The following is an 18,283-nucleotide window of genomic DNA, read 5'->3' on the forward strand; positions in this document are numbered from 1 at the left end:
CACCAGACTACAGTAAACCCAATGCTATTGCAGTTTCCAACAGGAAATATTTGCTTATTCAAGTCGGAGCATTGGTGCACACAAATTCAAATTTATGGAAAGTGAATTTAATCAATATTCAGTACAACACAAGAATGCTTTCATGTAACAGAAATACATCATTTAAAGAAATGTTGTATGGCTGAGGGACTTCTCCTTTTGTTTACATCTGGATTATGGGTTATGCCTGTTATTAAAATGAGAATTTGTGTTTCATCACACAACACTACAAAACCGTGTGTATTTTTCCAATACATTCATCATTATTGTGGCCATTGTATTGATGTAAAATCTGTGGTTCGTCCATGTTTAAACATAACGAACAAGGGGTCTCTCCCATCGTGGCTTTTACTGTGATGAAGACGGGTATCGCAGATATGCAGACTCACATAGGTGCAAGCGAAACCCTGTGAAATGTGGACAGAAATCTAACTGAATAAATAGAAACCATCCTGCATAACAGAAGATGAGTTAAAGAATGTGCATCGTATATATGTATCTCCACAACAGGCGGATCAAATAGCTGCGAAAAACATTTCTCATCCATCCTTCTGTATGAAAGTGGTGTGGTTTATAACCAAAACGGACTCAATTGCATCATGGTTATACAGTCTACTTCAAAAGTGGGGCGCTTTTTATATGTTGGCAGTTTTTACATCTGTGTGTGTGTGTGAGAGAGAGAGAGAGGCATTATGATGCTCATCTGTGAAAAGGTCATATCCACCCTCTGTGCCTCTCCTCCCTTGCCTCCCTCTCTCACTCTGTTCATTATCCATCCAGGCTTTCTCCCTCTGCTCTGCATTTATTTTTACCTCCTCACGTAATCCTTAATTAATGTAGATCCAGTCACCGTGCCTCACATTCTACGACCATACACACTTTACTTGAACGCATACACACTCATTCATGTTCTCCGGAGCGGGCGCACACACATTCAATCATTTATCTTCTCTGCCAGTCTCTTGCAGCAGCATAATGATCTAGATCACACACTCACACACACATCTTAACATGTTGCACACTTTACAATAATAGGCAGCTGGAGTGGCCTCATTGCTCAGTGAGCTAAAGCACACATACCATAAAACCATCGTGCACCCAGTTCAATTCTGGACTGGGACTCCTGATGCATGCCATCCCATCCCTCATTCTGCAGCTGCGCTAAATAATTTAAAATCAACAGAAGAAGGTTTACTGACCTGTTATTGGTGGCCTTTTTTGTACACATGTACTTATTTACCTACAGATGCTCATTTAAAACAAGCCTTACATATGCAGCTACTGTAAATATTTGATTAGCAACAGGGTTTGCTTCTCCTTTTACCATTGTTTTTTTTTTTAAGCCGTGCCATCGGCAGATCACCTGCTGTTGCATTTAACTGCTTGCAAAACACTGAATGAAACGTGGCCCGCCGGTAACGACAGCAGGATGGTGGACGAGTAGCGGTTTGGTCTGAGGAAATAACTACTGTACACCCCCATAATATGGAAGGAATACATCAAACAGCAACTGTCTGCTAACTCACAGAACTGTGTAAATGAGAGCAGCTTTATTGGGAATTTGGCTGTGTTAAAAATACTGTAAATGTGAGCAAGGGGGGAAAGTAGGAGAGACGGAAACGGATAGAGGGCAGAAACTGACTGACCCCTGGCAGAATGCAAATAGCCTTTGACGCAGTCCGGCCATATACTAGCTTCTGACGTAGTCTTGATTTAATATATTAAAGCTTCACGTGGAGCGAGAGAATTTGGTTCTTACAGTGTTACAGTGTGTTATTTCCTCACAGGGGATTAATTGACCCTTTTCTGCACTGGTCAACCGAATAAAAAACAACTTTTTTTTTTTTTTAAAGTGGAAAAACATCTTAACACATAACAGAATTGCTCTCATTTACCACAACACACCCACACAGCACATCTTCATGGATTGCCTTGTTGTTTTCTGAAGTTTTATGCCCATTTGAGTGGCGATAATCTGTGTCGAGTGTTTTTTAATGAAGGGTTGTGTTAGCCGGTGGAAGCAGCATCTCCTATGTGTATGAATGACGGTGTTTCAAAGCTGAGCATCCACCCTCCTGTAAGCCATAAGCACCGAACTGTCGGTCTCTAGTTGACGTCACCACTATGATTAGTGTAAAAGCCTGAGTGCAAGAGGCTGCGAACGCTGTATGAAGGATGGGACAGCACGTCGGTGGCGGTGGCGGTGGTGGCCGCCCCTCATCCCGGCTCTGATGATGGCCTAAATTAGATCTAGATGTACTACAGTCATTTTGGTTTTCAGTGCGTAATAATGCAATAACCGACTCGGACAGGGGATGAGTGTCCAAGAAGAGATTTGTAAATTTGTGCATATCAGTGTACGTTACAGCCAGTATGCAGAGAGGGCCGTTCGACGAGAGAATTACGGAAAACAGTGAAGCGGAGGAGAGTAGCAGATTTATTATCTGTGTCAAGCTTTTTGTGTTCCTTCTCTATAGATCGTGTCCCCATAATCACACGAGGGAACTACGGCCATTTGAACAACTATCTGAATCTGTATGTCTCACAGTCTGGTGGATGGTATCTGTGTTTGTGCTCTGTGAATAATGTTGTGTAGGTGTTTTCATGATGTAATGCACAGCAGCTTGACTTGTCAGAGATGAATGTTGTTTTAATTCTGTCTGCACAATATTGCACATCGGCTTTAGTTTTTGTTGAGTTTTGCCTCCAGTACAAACTTGTTAACATGACTGTGATTGAAAGCTGAATAAGAGGATGATATGATCTTTATTTCATGCGTAGGCAACACCTATACACTGGTGTGTGTTCTAGGGCTGCCACGATTAGTCGACTAGTCACGACTACGTCGACTATTAAAATCGTCGACAACTAATTTAATAGTCGATGCGTCGTATTTTTATTTTTTTTAATTTGTTTTTTCTCTCAAAACTGCTGGGGCACCTTCCACACACGCACCCGCCGCTGCTGCCGCCCACCACACACACACACCTGCACTGCACTCACTCACTCACTCAAGGTGAGTTTACAGGTGGTCTCTCTCTTTTCTCTCTCTACCGGTCTTGTCCCTCATCAAGCGGCACCGGTGTAACCCCCCGCCGCCGCCGCCACCGCCACCGCCGCTCCTCTCTCTCTCTCTCTCTCTCTCTCTGTCATTTTAAATGAGAAGCGCTACTAGGAGCAGTACCGCCGCTCCATCGTTTTAAATCACGGACTGAAAAACAGCCGTTCGTCATTTAAAAATAAAATCGCGGACTTTGAGAGTCGGTGTTGGAGAATATTGGAACGTTACCGCGTCCGGTCACAGCGTCCTGGTCACGTAATGAGCGCTCATCTTAACGAGGAAGTCTTCTCTCCCGGCGTAAATCTACGTCAATATTTCCCGGTAGCTTCTCATCACAGTCCACACCTTGCTGAGTTTGAGCTGCACCTCAGTTTCACTTGTTTTCATTTGACAGTTTAACACAGAACTTTCTGGTGGAGTCTTTCTATGTTTCTCCTTCTGTGACAGTAAAAAGGGACATTTACATTTTTTCAGACAAGACGATTGTCTTATAAACTATTTGATTTTTTTTTAACAGAACGACTATTATTTACAATGAGCACAAGTTATATTTGAATGATAGGCCTACCAAAACTTTATTATTGTGAACAATTCCTTAGTTTCAGGTGTCCACCTCATTTTATTTAAATGTAGCTATGTTTAATGCCAGAGACAAATGAAAGAAAGACAAAAAACCTTTAAGTATTTATTTTGGTGTTGTTTAGGCCAGTGCCTTATCCTTATTTTACTCAGCTGTTTGCACTTTATGCTACAGTTAAAGCTGCATATTTCATTAAAAGTTTAATGAACTATCATCTTAATTGTCTTTATTTTTAGTTAGCATATACCTTAAACACTTCAAGCTGAAAGCTAATGATGGTATATAAGAGCAGCTGCATGCTGGTGCGATAAGCTGTATGTTTTACATTCAATTTACGTATGATCCGATTAGTCGACTAATCGAAAAAAATAGTCGGTGACTAGTCGACTATCAAAATAATCGTTTGTGGCAGCCCTAGTGTGTTCCCATAATAACCATCTGTTTCTGCAGGGAAACATTTCAAATGTTGGAAAATACTTTTCAGCTTTCTTGGTTTGCAGTTCATCCATCAGTAAGTTTGTTTATTTGTGTATGAAGGGTCAAGTTCCACATACTACACAGCTTAGTTGCATAACATAGGACGCTGTAATTGCCACGTTTTTATGTGGCATGAGTCTGGTTGCTGGTGAAACAGTGAATTATTCTTTTTTTTTTATATACCTCCATTTCAAAGTGCAATATAAAAGCTGGATGTTGTCTGTTTCCGTGTGTGTTGTAATCCGAAGAGCTACCACTGGTCGTGCCTTTAATCCCTCCAGACGTCTGCAACACATTAAAAGGTTTATTGTTGTATGCTCCTGCCATGCTGGAGCAAAATGTTTCATTATGTTTCAGATACTTTGTCTTTGCACGAGGTTTTTCTTACACTTCTTGTGTTACTTTGACAAATTCTCACTTAAACATAGCCAAACTTTATCCTTTTAGTTGTCCAAAAAATATATAAGGTGTATCTACACAAGCAAGACCAGTTAGCATATGCAATGCAATACAAAAGAAGAGTGTGTATTTCCAATTTAAGACGTGCATCCTGTGTGAACTGGCCTTTCCCTTTCTGTTTGGAATATTTTGGGTAATTTTATGGCAGAAGTAGGTCATATTTGTGGTTGTGTCAATACATATTTCTTTTCCCTTGGATAGTCTATGCTATTTTGACAATGTGTGATTCAACACAAGAAATGGAGCTAGTGTGTAAGTGTTGGTGCAAGAATTTAGATTCTGGGACATGAATTCAATGAGCTGTTCAGTGCTTATAAGATGAAATAAATACATTATTATAATATGTGTATCTATGTGCAGTATATAGATAAAATGAACAGCAGGACACCTTCATGGTTCTTGTGATTTTACTGCATTTTGTGTGACTACGATCCTTATCAGCCTGGGTACATTCCCTACATGAGAAGACGGGTCCACAAAATATGTTGTTCTTTCCATCAGTCCTGCTCTGGCCCGGGCTTGGCCATGTGAAAATAAGAGCAAGCTATCCTGGGAATCGGAGCAGATATTATGGTTTCTGCTGATGTTTTTTAAAGTGCCTTTTTCTTTGTTGTTGTTGTTTTTTTCAAGTGGCGGCTGTTTGGCAATCTTAAATTGGTTGTGTTGCTGTGTAATGTGTTCACTGTAGCTGGCTTTAATGTTTTTCAAGAGGAGAACAGCTTTAGTGCAGATCCTCTTCTGTCATTGTCCCGACTGCTGTGCGGCGTGTAAACACTTGTGTCGAGTGTCCACGGCTAGCTCTGTACTCCTGTGTAGTCTGTGTGTATGAAATGACATTTGTCAGCACATCGGAGCCTGTGAATGAGAGAAACAGCTGTTTGGTCAGACGGTGATCCAAAGGTCAGGAAAGTGTTTGAATCCCTCATAGCTTGAGGTTGATATGCAGAGGCACTCTTCTATCAATAGGTTCCCTCTCTCCGTTCATAGCTCTTTCACTAGCTCCTCTGATAGGCCTGCATCTGTCTCATCCTTGAGTTGCTAGGCAACAGGCTTAATGTGTGTGTGTGTATATATATGTGTGTGTGTGAGCGCATGCACACTGACACGTTGCTGTGGCAATGTCAGGCTTTTGCCTGTGAGAGGAGAGCGAGCGAGAGATATTGAGAATAGAGAGAAAGGCAGATGAGAGAGAAGTACTCAGAGAGGAGAGGGGGAAGAAATGAGAATGAGTCAGAGCGCTGATGAAGCTGAGGGAGAGGAGAGGAGAGAGCCAAAAAAGCACTAGATTGTCTCTGGCCTTTCCTGTATCCTAGCTGAATATATATATATGTATATGTATACGGGCCTGCAACTATTTTAGCGAGGTCACTGGCAAAGACAGTATGATTTACCAGACTGGCAGGCAGGCAGGCAGCGAGCACTGAGCTGTTATTGGATGGAACAGAGAGGTGTAAGGGAGAGTGGACGTGCTCAGAATAGGAAATCAGACCAAGTGATTGGATTCCTCCCCACATCTCACTCCGCTCTTGCTCTCTGGCTCTCCCTACTCCTACAGCCTTATGGATAATGGAACCACTCCCACTCAGTCACATTTCAAATATATTTAGTCATTTCCAGATGCCCTTGTGCATCACCTGCTGCTCATAACAACATCTAAAGCATGAGGCCTTTTTTGTTATTATCATGTATGGAGAGATGTATTAGTGTTTTTATTTAATCCAAAAACTTTAACTCTGCTAAAGACCAAACAAGAATACATCAGTGTTGACAGTGTGACTGTGGAAACTCGGTCTCAACCTTCACTCTTCAAGAAGTGCAGATAATCACTGTTCTTTGATACAACACGATGCACACAGTCATTCTGCTTCTTTCTTACTTCTTTTGTGAGCACACAGTTCTGCTGTGGCATAATGCATCCCTGCTCTCAGCGCTTGTGTATGTGTTAGCACATGTTTGTGTGAGTGTCTGTGTGTGTGTGCGCGTTTATGTGTCGGTCTCTTCTTTTTTCTCTACACAGGTTTATAATGAAGTGAATGGGCCCAGGTCAGGGACTGAGCAGCCAAGCTGGGCTCCGGTTGCCAGGATACAGCAGCCGAGCCCGGCTGGCTTTATTTGCACACCAAACAGGGCTAGCTAGCTGCTGCCGTCCTTCTATAGACCGCTCTCCTGCGTGACATGTCAATAGACGGGCCACGGGCGCCGCAGGGAACTGGACAATATGGTCCAATTTAAATACCACAATAAGCAGAAGACCTTTAAAGATATATGCAGTTGTTATTTATATATAAAATATGATTACAGAGGCTGTCATCACTAGCAGCACGTCTAGAAAAATAATAAAGAAACGGACTGTCTCATGGGATGTTTGGGTGAGAAGATGTAATCCATCTAACTCATCATGGTGTGTGTGATAGTGGGTGGTAAAGTACAACAAGCTGTGTCAGTGTGTGTGGTTACAGGTTTGTTGCCTTTGGTTTAAGAGACTTGAAAGACGGTGGTGTAAACACAACACTGTTGTGTGCAGACTGTGGAAAAATTGAATTCTCCTGCATTTTGAATGTCCTTGTGTTTTTAGCTGCCAGCAAACTAATGCTACAGAAAATCTTGTTGCACCATAATGTGTGTTAGATGTTCATTATTTTAGTAAAAGCAGTGTAAGTTTGATTTAACAAACGGATATATTTGTGGCAGGTTTGCAGTGCAGATTATTGTTTATTATTTTCTCTGACAGGTACATATTTAATCCAGACGGCTACAGTTGTTTTCTTCATCAGAAGCTGTTTCTTTATGATTGTGTTACACTTTTGAAAATTGTAATTTATTCATATAAATACTGTCCATGTACCTTAGTTCTGTTGCAGGACCCATATAACTTGGACAGTCTTGCTGTGGCAGGGTTACGACTTTACAAAGGATGGTGTGATTCATAAATATGTCTGGCATGTGTGACTTGTCCAACAACTGTTTCTCTCTCCACTGATGCTACTACATGTAATCCATAGGATATTTGTTCACCAGCACAGAGATATCAGTTGACCGACTAGCAGGGAGTCTGCCGCTGATTTGTATCTGATTGTGCAAGAGGCGATGGTGTGTCTGCGTGCATGCACACAACACACGCGCAGAGACCAGACAGAGCAACAACGCGCCCATCCCTGTGTGCAGCAGCTGCTGTGTCGTTCAGCTGTCAGTGTGGAAAATTTGAGGTGTGTTTTTTTTTCTCTGTGTGTGTGTACAATGAGAGTCATGAGTTAGGAGTGGCACAGGGTTGGAGCAAACAACTGCTTTTCATCTCTGCACCTGCACTTTCACTTCTCCTCCCAGCAGTGTGTGTTAACATCTTTATGTCCCCCCATTGCTGGATATATCGTCCCTCGCGTATATAATAACGAGTGCATGTTGAACCAGAGTTGCTTGCTGTGCTAAAACTTGTAGTCCAGTGAAAAACAGTCCAGTGAAGTTTTTAATGAAAACAGAGTAGGCCTAATATGATGGACTGTTTTCTCTTAGTGAATGTGGCATCCAGGATTTACACTGCACCACAACATTAGTTTTTATGTGATTTTAACATTGAGTTATGAACAGGCTACAAGAATGTACTGTTGTATTCTTTTAAAAACTTAATAAATCAATTGCTGCATCAGCAATAACTAAATTTGGCTGCATTTATATCCATTCATAAAGTCTATGAAGACTGATGCTGCACTGTTAAATCTTCGGAGTTGGCCGGACACATCGCATTGTGCACTGGAACTATTCAGCTGCAGAAGTAATTTGTTCTTAATCAAATGAATAGCACTCACTTTGCATGACAGTTTCACTAGGTGTGAAATTGTTAGACGCAGACGAGCTAACACTCTGTCCGTCTCGAAGTCAGACGTGATGTGTGTTTCCCAGATCAAGTGAGCTTGTACTTTGACATCCCGATGTAATTGTGCTTCTGGTGTGTGTGTGTTTTTTAGTGCACTTGCTAGTGTGCACACAATATGCTGCAATATGCTGGAGTGTTGGCCTCTATCTGACCGCAGAGGGAGTGGCTCAGAGAGGATAGAGAGGATGCTACAGGAGGAGGAAGAGGGAAAGTAATGGGGGACATAGAAAGAAAGGTGTGAGTGTGTGTGGGTGTGTGTGGTTTTATGCAAGGGGGGAGAGGGGATGGAGAGTAGCAGTGGCAGGTCCTGTCCTTCATTTGGGAGAGATTGCTTCTCTGGCTCACCTCTCCCCGGCTCCTTTCTGCAGTCGACTCCATGGCCAAGTTTAACTTGATTGACGTCACACAGAAAACATTATAAAACTCGCCAGCGCCACTCCTCCTTCTCTTTGTTTTTTGTTGTTTTTATGATCCTGGGGCATGAGCATAACCAGGTGATCCAATAATCAGCAGACAGTAGTCAGTAGGTCATTTGTATCTTTATACTTCAACACCCTGTGCAAATATTTACCTAAAAAATGTCTAATAAATCTTCCACAAGCAATTAACATGACTTACTATGAAAGTATCTAACATGACATAACACTCTCTGAGGGAGATGTTTGCAAGGGGTGACTCCCTGCACTTTTTCATCAGTTGGGAAACAACATACAACTTCTCTTGGTCTTTAGAAGCCGCAGCTTTGATTAACTCAGTATGCACAGCTTAATCGAGCTATGCTCAAAATTCGATTTTGGCGTCTTATCAGACTTCTGTCCTTGTCCCAGTTTACATGCAACTGAGAAAATCGAATAACTGACGGGAACGTGTTCCTCCTCCTCAACACTAGGTGGTGATAGGCGTCGTTACAGCGGGTTAATACGGCCCTGTTTCCAGTTGACCTATTACATCACATAATAAACAATTGGAGTCAGGCGGCAGACCGGCATTTTCAAACAGCAAGGTGGTTAATCGTACAGCTTTGTTCATCTCATATGTTACTTATTGTGCAGATAAGGTGCACGCTATCCCCTGTGGTCATGGTGATTTCGAGAAGTTTCTGAGTCATATGTCAGCAGGGGGGTGTGGAGCATGCGCACATGCATTGTCCAGTTAAACTCTGATTAAGGCGTATACATGCCGGAGAAAGTCGAATTCCAATCACATTATCTGGGCGTCTTAATCGGAGTAGGAGAACTCCGATATTAGTGGGACTAACGCGTTTACTTGCACTAAAGTTGTCCAGTTATAGTCGGATTAAGGCAATAATTCGTTTTTTTCAAGTCTCATGTAAACGTACTAACTGACTCACTGCAGCCCATAGTGTTTATTAACCACCACACTGACAACTTCACCTTCACTTTCCTGTTGCTGGCTTGTTTCCTGCTGCCCTCCTCCCTGAAGGAGCTCTGCTACTCTTAACATCACCGTTTACGTAGAAATCCTCTGGAGAACGATGGGATGGAGGTGGTCTGGGAGGTTTTGATACTCGACTTGAGGACTCAAAACAAATCCAAGACAACACTGGGTGTTATCATGCTCACACAGTGTGTGTGTTTGTGTGCGTGTGTGAAAATCATTAGTAGCCCGCTGATATTAATGATCGTGTTAAGTTTTAGTGACAGCGCTGATAATCTAGCTGTGGCTGACGCTGCTGCTGGATGAACATAAGGGAAACACTTACTTAGTTTGCTAATTTCATATACATATAAACCAAGTCTACCAAGTGTCAGAGGACATTCAGCAGAATATTCCTTCTTGACTCTGGTGAAACGTTTATGTGAAGATGAACCTGCATGACGAGCAGCAGGGACATCCATCATTGTTTTGACGTCGTACTGAACTGATTCTTTCCCACTAAACTTGCTGGAGGGCAGGGCTTTTTTCACTTCCCTTCTCAACACTGACTACGTTCACATGCAGTTAATATCCAGGTTAAGGTCAATACAGCGGAATAACCCGTTTACATGCGTGAGCAAACAGGGTTATTCCTGCATACATGGTATTTGTAATCAATTGGGATATCTCGATCAAAACAGCGACACACAGACAACGTCTCGCCGCAATGCGTGTCATTTCAGCTTCTTCTTCTGGTATCCAAAAACAACAACAACAACAACAGCAGCAGCAGCACAGCGATCTTGCTATCCCGGTACTTTCTACTGTCTACAAAGACATGATGTTCATGTCTTTCACCACTTATGAAGTGATTTGTTTCCTCCTCGCTCCAAAAGTTTGGTGTTATCTTGCGTTTCTCCACGTTTACAACAAGTAGTTCCTGTACTCAAAAGACCAAGGTTCCCTGTGAATAGAACATACGGGAAAATTAATGTTCCTTTCGATGGGGATATCCCGATAGGCGTATACATGACCAAATATTCAGGTTAGAAAAGGAGTCGGGTTTTTCAAAAGGGCTATTGGTGTTTACATGGCTGTGTGCAACCAGTTAATGCTAATATTGTGGTTATGAAAGGGTTATTGACTGCATGTAAACATAGTCATTGTGAGACATGTTTTGTTTTTGACGTGGGGACTCTTAACTGTAAGAAAAATCAGAGCTTGAGATCTACGTTTTTCTACATTTCTGTGCTGATGTGTAGACTTGCTTGGCTTTGGCGGAGGGATGTGTTACACTGAGGGCTGTTCTAGTTAATGATGTTATATTTCTCCAGCCTTATTGTTGTGTTCATTATCCAAAGCACAGGATCCTCTGCGCCTGCTTTAGTGTTTTCAACCTTTTGGATCTGTTTATCCTCCTGCTGTTTTTGCTCCAACTTCACTGCATCAGCTGTGGTTCAGATTTGAAAACTAAAGCTTTGAAGAAGAGCTCATAACTGCATCCTGAGTTATTAATATATTGTTTTCTACCGTGGAAACACTTAAGGTTTACATGTACAAACACACACTCATGTACACAAATCCACATTTGGAATCAATCAACTGTTTAGCTGCAACAAGACTTGACTGTGTGAAACACACACTCACACACACATTGTCAGCAGATGTTATGTATCTCCTGATTGGGATGGAATTACAAAGGAAATGAGGCCTGTGGTCTGAACAGGGTTTCCTCTCCATGTGTGTGTGTGTGTGTGTGTGTGTGTGTGACTGCGAGCTTGCAAACATCATTTTCCTCTATTTCACATGTCAGCGAAATGCTCAGTTGCTATAACCGCCCGTCATAGTAGTCCCAAAATAGTGTCGAGATTATTGTTCTAGAAGCCCAGCTGACCCAGTTTGAGGTGTGTGTTAGTGTGTATGTGTGTGTATGTTGCTGCAAGGTTTGTTTATTTCTGAGAGTAGTCGACCTTCCTGCCACTTTTGTTTGGTGTGGTGAGAGGTGGGAGTTTGGGGAACATTGATGTGAGCGCCTCGATCGCTCGCAGTAGCAGAGAGGGAGTAACAATGAGCCGTACGAGGGAGGAAGGGAAGGGAAGGGAAGGGGGCTGTGGTTCGCCGTGTCTCTCGTGGGTCTTTCCATACACCAGCAAAAGGGGAGCAGCACATCCTCTGTAGCTGTGTGCCTCTCTGGTTGGCTGGCTGACTGGCTGGCTGGCTGGCTGGCTGTCTTGACTTGACTTGACTGACTTGACTGGAGGGATATAAATAGCAGTCTTTGAGCAGGATAACTGCGGAGGGAAAGGAAGGAGTGTGTGTGGGGGGAGGGGAGGGGGGCCGGGAGATGGAAGTGGCGCCAGGGAAGATAGGAGTGCCAGTGTCTCTCACAGTGGAGGAAAAATAATGCAGCCATGGTCTCATCTGTTCACTCACTCAGTCACAAGGATGATCATACTTGGACGCACTCAGAAGAGAAAAGTGCATTATGGAAGGGGAGAATCGGAGGGGAGGAATGTATGATTAATTCATAGCCCCGTGAAGCTGAAGGCCTCTCTTCATGAAAGAAGGCAGTGGATACTAGTAACGCACACAGATAGACGTACGTACATGCACAAAGGACAAAGTAAATCCCTGTCCACCAGTTCACAGTGGGAAAAAAAACAATCACTTTTACCGGAGAGATTTGGAGTCGTTGTTGTTGTTGCTGTTAAAGGTCCATCCGCCCTCTTTAAACTGACTGTGGGAGGGGTGATATGAATTGGGGGGACAGTACAGGGTAAAGCCCAGAGTTACAAGAGGGTGGCTGCTGGCTGTGATGGTAAAAAAGCTGTTTGGGTTTTTGTTGAGACGTGCCAGTCACGTTCCTAAAGGCATTCCTCAGCTGTTCCTAGTGCACTCAGTAACCCATAACATTGGGGTTATGCAATATCTTACATGCACCCCCCTCCCTGCTGTTGTTTTTAAATTGCATTTCATGAATGCTTTAATTGTCATATAGCGGATCCAAACACTGGGCCCTCTTGTTGAGAAACTATGAGATATTTCCAAGCATTTTTGTTGGAATTTTGCACAGACCTTGCTCTACAAGCTTTTTTTTTTTTTTTTTTTTTTTAACCTGACACAGCTTCAAACCAGCCTGCTGTCCTCTCCCTCTCAACTGCTCTCGCTCCAGAGCCGGGGTGTAATGGTTGGAAATAGAGTGCTTGATGTACCGCTAATGGCTGCATTGTCTGGCAGTGTGTAAATGTGTTTTCAAAGACACATAGTGGCCAGGTGCTAACCTCCCCCCACCCATCTCTCTTCCCCCCCTCCTCTTTGTTCCAGACGGTTGATGACGATGCAATGGCAGCGTGAATGAAGCTTGGCGTGGGGAGAGCTGAACGATGCCCAAAGGTGGGGGTTCTAAAACCCCCCAGCTGGACCACTTCCCACTCAACACCGACATGGTGGAAAAGCAGGGTGGGAAGAAGGTAAGACTGGAAAAATACTTACACACACACAACCACACGTACATACACACACAATACTCCAAAACACACATGTCTTTATACAGCACATAATCCCAGTTTCGGTGTCTTTTTGTCCTTGAAACCCGACACTAAACCACTGCATCTGATAAACAATAAAACCATAGTCTTGCAGAACAGACTTGACATTAAAGAGGGACTATGCATGATTTGTAGCTTAACTATGCAAAATTTTTACCTTAAAGGGATAGTTCACCCTAGAATGATATTTCGCTCATTATCTACTCACCCTCATGTTGACTAAGGGCTGGAAGAAGTCTCAGAGTCCTCCGTCCCTTCTCTGAGTTACAGGGGGTCTTAGCGTAGCAGTGCATTTCAAGGCAACGGTTGTAAAGGGACACCAGAGCTCTTCGTAAAAAAACACACACAAAAAAACATCCAAATACCTCCATGATGCTCGTATGTAATGTCCGTCTTGTGCTGAAGCCCCAAATTGCGTAATTGTCCCGAAAAAAATTAAATAAGTCCACATTCCAAGCATGTTTGTAGCATTAGCTCTGTGTCTGTTGTCCGGTCTTCCGCTGCCAGCGCGCATGCGCAAGGTTCGCACTGAGACCGACTCGAGTCTCAGTCTGGTTGCGCATGCGCGCTGGCAGCGGAAGACCGGACAACAGACACAGAGCTAATGCTACAAACATGCTTGGAATGTGGACTTATTTAATTTTTTTCGGGACAATTACGCAATTTGGGGCTTCAGCACAAGACGGACATTACATACGAGCATCATGGAGGTATTTGGATGTTTTTTTGTGTGTGTTTTTTTACGAAGAGCTCTGGTGTCCCTTTACAACCGTTGCCTTGAAATGCACTGCTACGCTAAGACCCCCTGTAACTCAGAGAAGGGACGGAGGACTCTGAGAATTCTTCCAGCCCTTAGTCAACATGAGGGTGAGTAGATAATGAGCGAAATATCATTCTAGGGTGAACTATCCCTTTAATTAAACAGCTTTGGAGTTATTATGATGGTTTAATAAATGGCTAACACACAAACAAACGTGCCCCGTAACCCGTAATCTCTTGTTTGTGACAGATTAAACTACACAAATATACACATTGTAACATCGTATGTGATATATAATGTTATGTACCGCTCTGTTGATTGATTTCTCGCCGTCTTCGTTTTAAACAAATGCACATGGCCAGGAGGAGGGTTAGCAAATCAGCGGAAAAGCGACCAGACTTGCATAGTTCCCCTTTAAGATAAAAGGAAAAGGAATTTGATCTCGTGGATGGACTTTCCATTACAAACCCTACAGCAGACAATATTGTTTTTCAGCATCGTTCTGGGCGTTTTACTAGTTTCACCAGTGCAGCTCTGCAGTTGGTCCTGATCCCTGAGGGGAGCTTAATGAAAGTTTCCCATTGTCTATGTCGTAGGCGGGCTTGGGGATTTGCCCCTTGTTGCAATGTTGTTCACATGCTAGAACTAGAAAGTGCAGCTTTTATTAACAAGGTTGTACAAAGACCAAACAGGACTCCAAAATTCAAACCTAAATGTGTATTAGGCCTGTCATCTGGGGTGATAGTATGATACCACCTGGTAACAAAGACCAGCTAATGGCAGATAGCATGGATAACACAGTGTGGATGCCTTCTTTGCTTAGCCTCAGTGTAAGTCAGGCTAATATAATTTACTCATCACATGTGGAGGAACCAAACGTTTGTGTTTTCAGTGTATAGTGATTAACAGCCTCCTTGGCTATCAAGAACAAACGGGGTGCTGTTTGCCTTCTATTATTTACATTAACTCTTCCTAGTAGTCGCATTAGTGTAATGTAATAACCTATGGCTGACGACCACATCAAGGCTAATTTTAGTAATTCTCATAATAAAGTGTAGTTATTTATGTCTACCAGGTTTTCCAAGACCGCCTTCTGGCACACGTACACAGCGTAATGTGGTGTAATGGATTGTTATTTCTCAGCCACACTCAGAATCACCTGTAGCCCTGTTGGCCTGTGGAGGCATACAGTATATTTGGTGTTGAAGCGTAGGTTACGAGAGGGAAGCGTCTCCTTAATTTGACACAGGTACAGTCATGTTTTGTTTGCAGTGGGAACAAAGTGTAAGGCGCAGCTTGATGATGTCATGGTGTGTGCCAACTGTTCAGCTACCAGCAGCAGCAGCACCAAGAGGCGAGGAGAGGAGAGGTACAGCTTATGCAGGCATGGATTTACAGCCCTCTGCAAAGGATTGCATCAGACTCTGGCATGGAGGGAGGGAGGGAGGGAGGGAGGGAGAGAGAGAGGGAGGGAGGGAGGGAATGAAGCACACAGGGGTGGGTGGAAAACGGAGTGAGACGAAAAGAGCAGGCATTGCTAGGAGACCACCAAACAGGGAGTCTTATGGAGGTAGATCTGAGGAAAGTCTCTAGATGTCAAAGCCTTCTTTGAATTTAATTCGGCAAATAACAGCCCAGTCTGACTCTGGTGATAAGCTTTTGGGCGATTTGACCATTTCTGCCAGTGCAACTGGTGCCAAGTAGAACCAAGCTCTGTGGGATGTGACATGTTTTTTTTCTCTCTCTCTCTCTACACTCTCAGAGAAATCACTTCCTCACTTTTCAGTTTCGTACCGTAGCTTTTGCACAAGCCAGATGTGCATCATGTTGTCACATGAATTGTGGGTTCTCTTGAAAAAGCCTTTGTGTAGGTGAGCGGAGATGCAGACGGAGGGAGGAAGGGAGAGAGAGCGAGAGAGAGAGAGAGATCAGCTAACTGTAGCTGACACTGTTTGTCTCTACTGTACCATGACATCATAGTCTTATGACTGGGGCAGGGCAGGGGGAGGAGTTCAAAGAGTCGACACATAATAGAAAACCTGCCCCGAGGATGGAAAGAGATGAGCAGGGGACAGAAGGAAGGATTGAGAAATTAAGTGAAATAGAATGAGTGTGTGTTTACATGACATCTGGCCTTTTCCTCCGTCTCCGTTATGAGACCTTAAACCCTCTGTACATGAAGCACAATGATGAAACTCATCTTGACCATAAATCAACATACTCACATTGCTCATGTTATGAGACGCTTTCTATAGGGTTGAGCAATTTCATATATTTATCAGGGTTTCACAACGGGCTGAATCCATCCCTGGTGGAAATTCTTTTATTGAGACATTAATCCTGTAATGTTTGCTTCCTGCAGAGTTTACCACAGATGTGGAAACCACAGTGTCAAAAAAAAACAGTGTTAGTTGTATCCCAGCTGAAAAAGGCACAACACTATTTTTACAGAATAATAACCTTTTAATCATTATTGATGCTTTCTTACTTTAACTTTATTGCCTCCCACCAGCTCTGTGGTCACAATTTTAGCAGTTCAGAGAGTGCATCAGATATGTCTAATTTAAGTGGTGGGTGGAAAAAAAAAAAAAACCAAGCCACTGTCTGTTTTGGTGATTAAGATCCTTTAAATGCACACATCTGGATCACTGGCATTACTGATGTAAAGTGGAATGAGTCCATGCTGCTTCGATTTGTACCATACTGGCTTCCCCCATTTGTACTTACTTTCATTTTGAGTTTCTGTTGTTCCTAACAAATCAGGGGACTTTGCAGCTGTTATTTATGTGAAGTTTTTTTTGTGTTGTTTTTTATTTCATTTTTACCCAGATGTTTCCCAAGACCCAGAGTCAGTTCTGCTATTTAATCAAAACAAACTTTGTTGTTTCCTCAATAATACATCAGTTCTCTCCACAATTATCAGAAAAATTAAATTTAAATAAATTAATAATATAACTAATATAATATACAGTAAAACTTCAGGCTTTTACTTGTTAAGAAGTAACTTTGAGCCCTGTAGTAACATGCGATAGACATTTCAGATATTTTATTGTTTTTCAAGCTCTGACAGTCATAAAGCTCCTTGTCAGGACAAGAAAGACGGCTGCACAATCAGATCCCGAAACATAGTGAACAAACACTTAAGTATTTACATCTGCTGATAGCACATCCACTTGGACTTGTGATTGTTTCCAGCAGCTGTAGACCACAAAGCTGAGTCGGCGTCAGCACGGCCTCCTCTCCCTGCGCCTGGCTCTTTGTGCTGCGGCCAGGGAGCCAGGAATGTAGGAGGAAACTCTCATTGAACAGTTTTCGCTTCGCAAAAGCCCATAATGGCAAAAAGAGTCAGGGCCGAAAATGACACGTAAATGTTGTTGAAATTACAGCGCCGTGTGTGTCTGTTTTGATCAAAGCTCACAATAATCACGTTTATTTTGTTGTAATTTGTTTCATCCACAGGATAAAGTGTTGTCAAACAAGACTCCCAAATTGGATCGCAGTGATGGGGTCAAAGAGATGAAAGAAAAGGCCCCTAAAAGGAAGCTGCCCTTCACTGCTGGAGCTAATGGAGACCAGAAAGATTCTGACTCGGGTAAGAGACTGCTGCTGAGACGCATTTCCTCATGTGATTTGACATCTCCACCTCAATGGGACTTAAAAGTGGGAATGAAAAACGAATGGGAGTCATTGCATCACATCGTCTGAAACTAGCAGGAAGTAGGTAGCTGTGCTGTGTGATGGAGGGGGGGTGGGGCTTTGTGAAGTGAAAGGACTCCCGGCTCTAGCTTGAAGTCAGCTCTGCGTCTGCAGCAGGACCAAGGAGTTTGTTCCTACAATCACAGTCAGAAAGGAGAGGAAGACCACATAAAATCATGATCCAATTAAGAGGGGATTTGTATAACGTACAGGCCTGACCAGGTCTGGCTTTGGTAAGGCTCCGGCTTTGTGTTTTCTTTAATTAGGGAGAGAAGGACTACTGCTCATGCTTGTTTGACTTTGGGCTTTAAGGGTTCAGGATTTAGTTTGTTGATAATGGTCCAACTCAGAGGCTTTGGTAACAGACTTCATCATCAGCGCCGGCTGAGTCGCTACATTGGTTTATGTTCAGTGA

General features: G+C 43.0%; 1 protein-coding gene across 3 annotated transcripts in view; it reads left to right on the forward strand.

Annotated features, from left to right (window-relative positions):
* Window positions 1-18,283, forward strand: part of ankrd11 (ankyrin repeat domain 11) — a 105,544-nt gene that overhangs the window by 66,183 nt on the left and 21,078 nt on the right. For 2 of the 3 annotated variants that reach the window (XM_085806412.1, XM_085806419.1), the window contains exons 3-4: window positions 13,189-13,334; window positions 17,632-17,764. In XM_085806412.1, the coding sequence (XP_085662538.1) occupies window positions 13,248-13,334; window positions 17,632-17,764 (220 nt within the window). In that variant the 5' untranslated portion in view covers window positions 13,189-13,247. Of the gene's footprint in view, window positions 1-13,188; window positions 13,335-17,631; window positions 17,765-17,963; window positions 18,102-18,283 lie in introns of those variants that run through there. The other variant, XM_085806427.1, reaches the window with a different exon arrangement.

The sequence above is a fragment of the Trachurus japonicus genome, chromosome 3 (genome assembly GCF_045865225.1).
Source record: "Trachurus japonicus isolate A0001 chromosome 3, Traja_1.0".
NCBI lineage: Eukaryota > Metazoa > Chordata > Actinopteri > Carangiformes > Carangidae > Trachurus > Trachurus japonicus.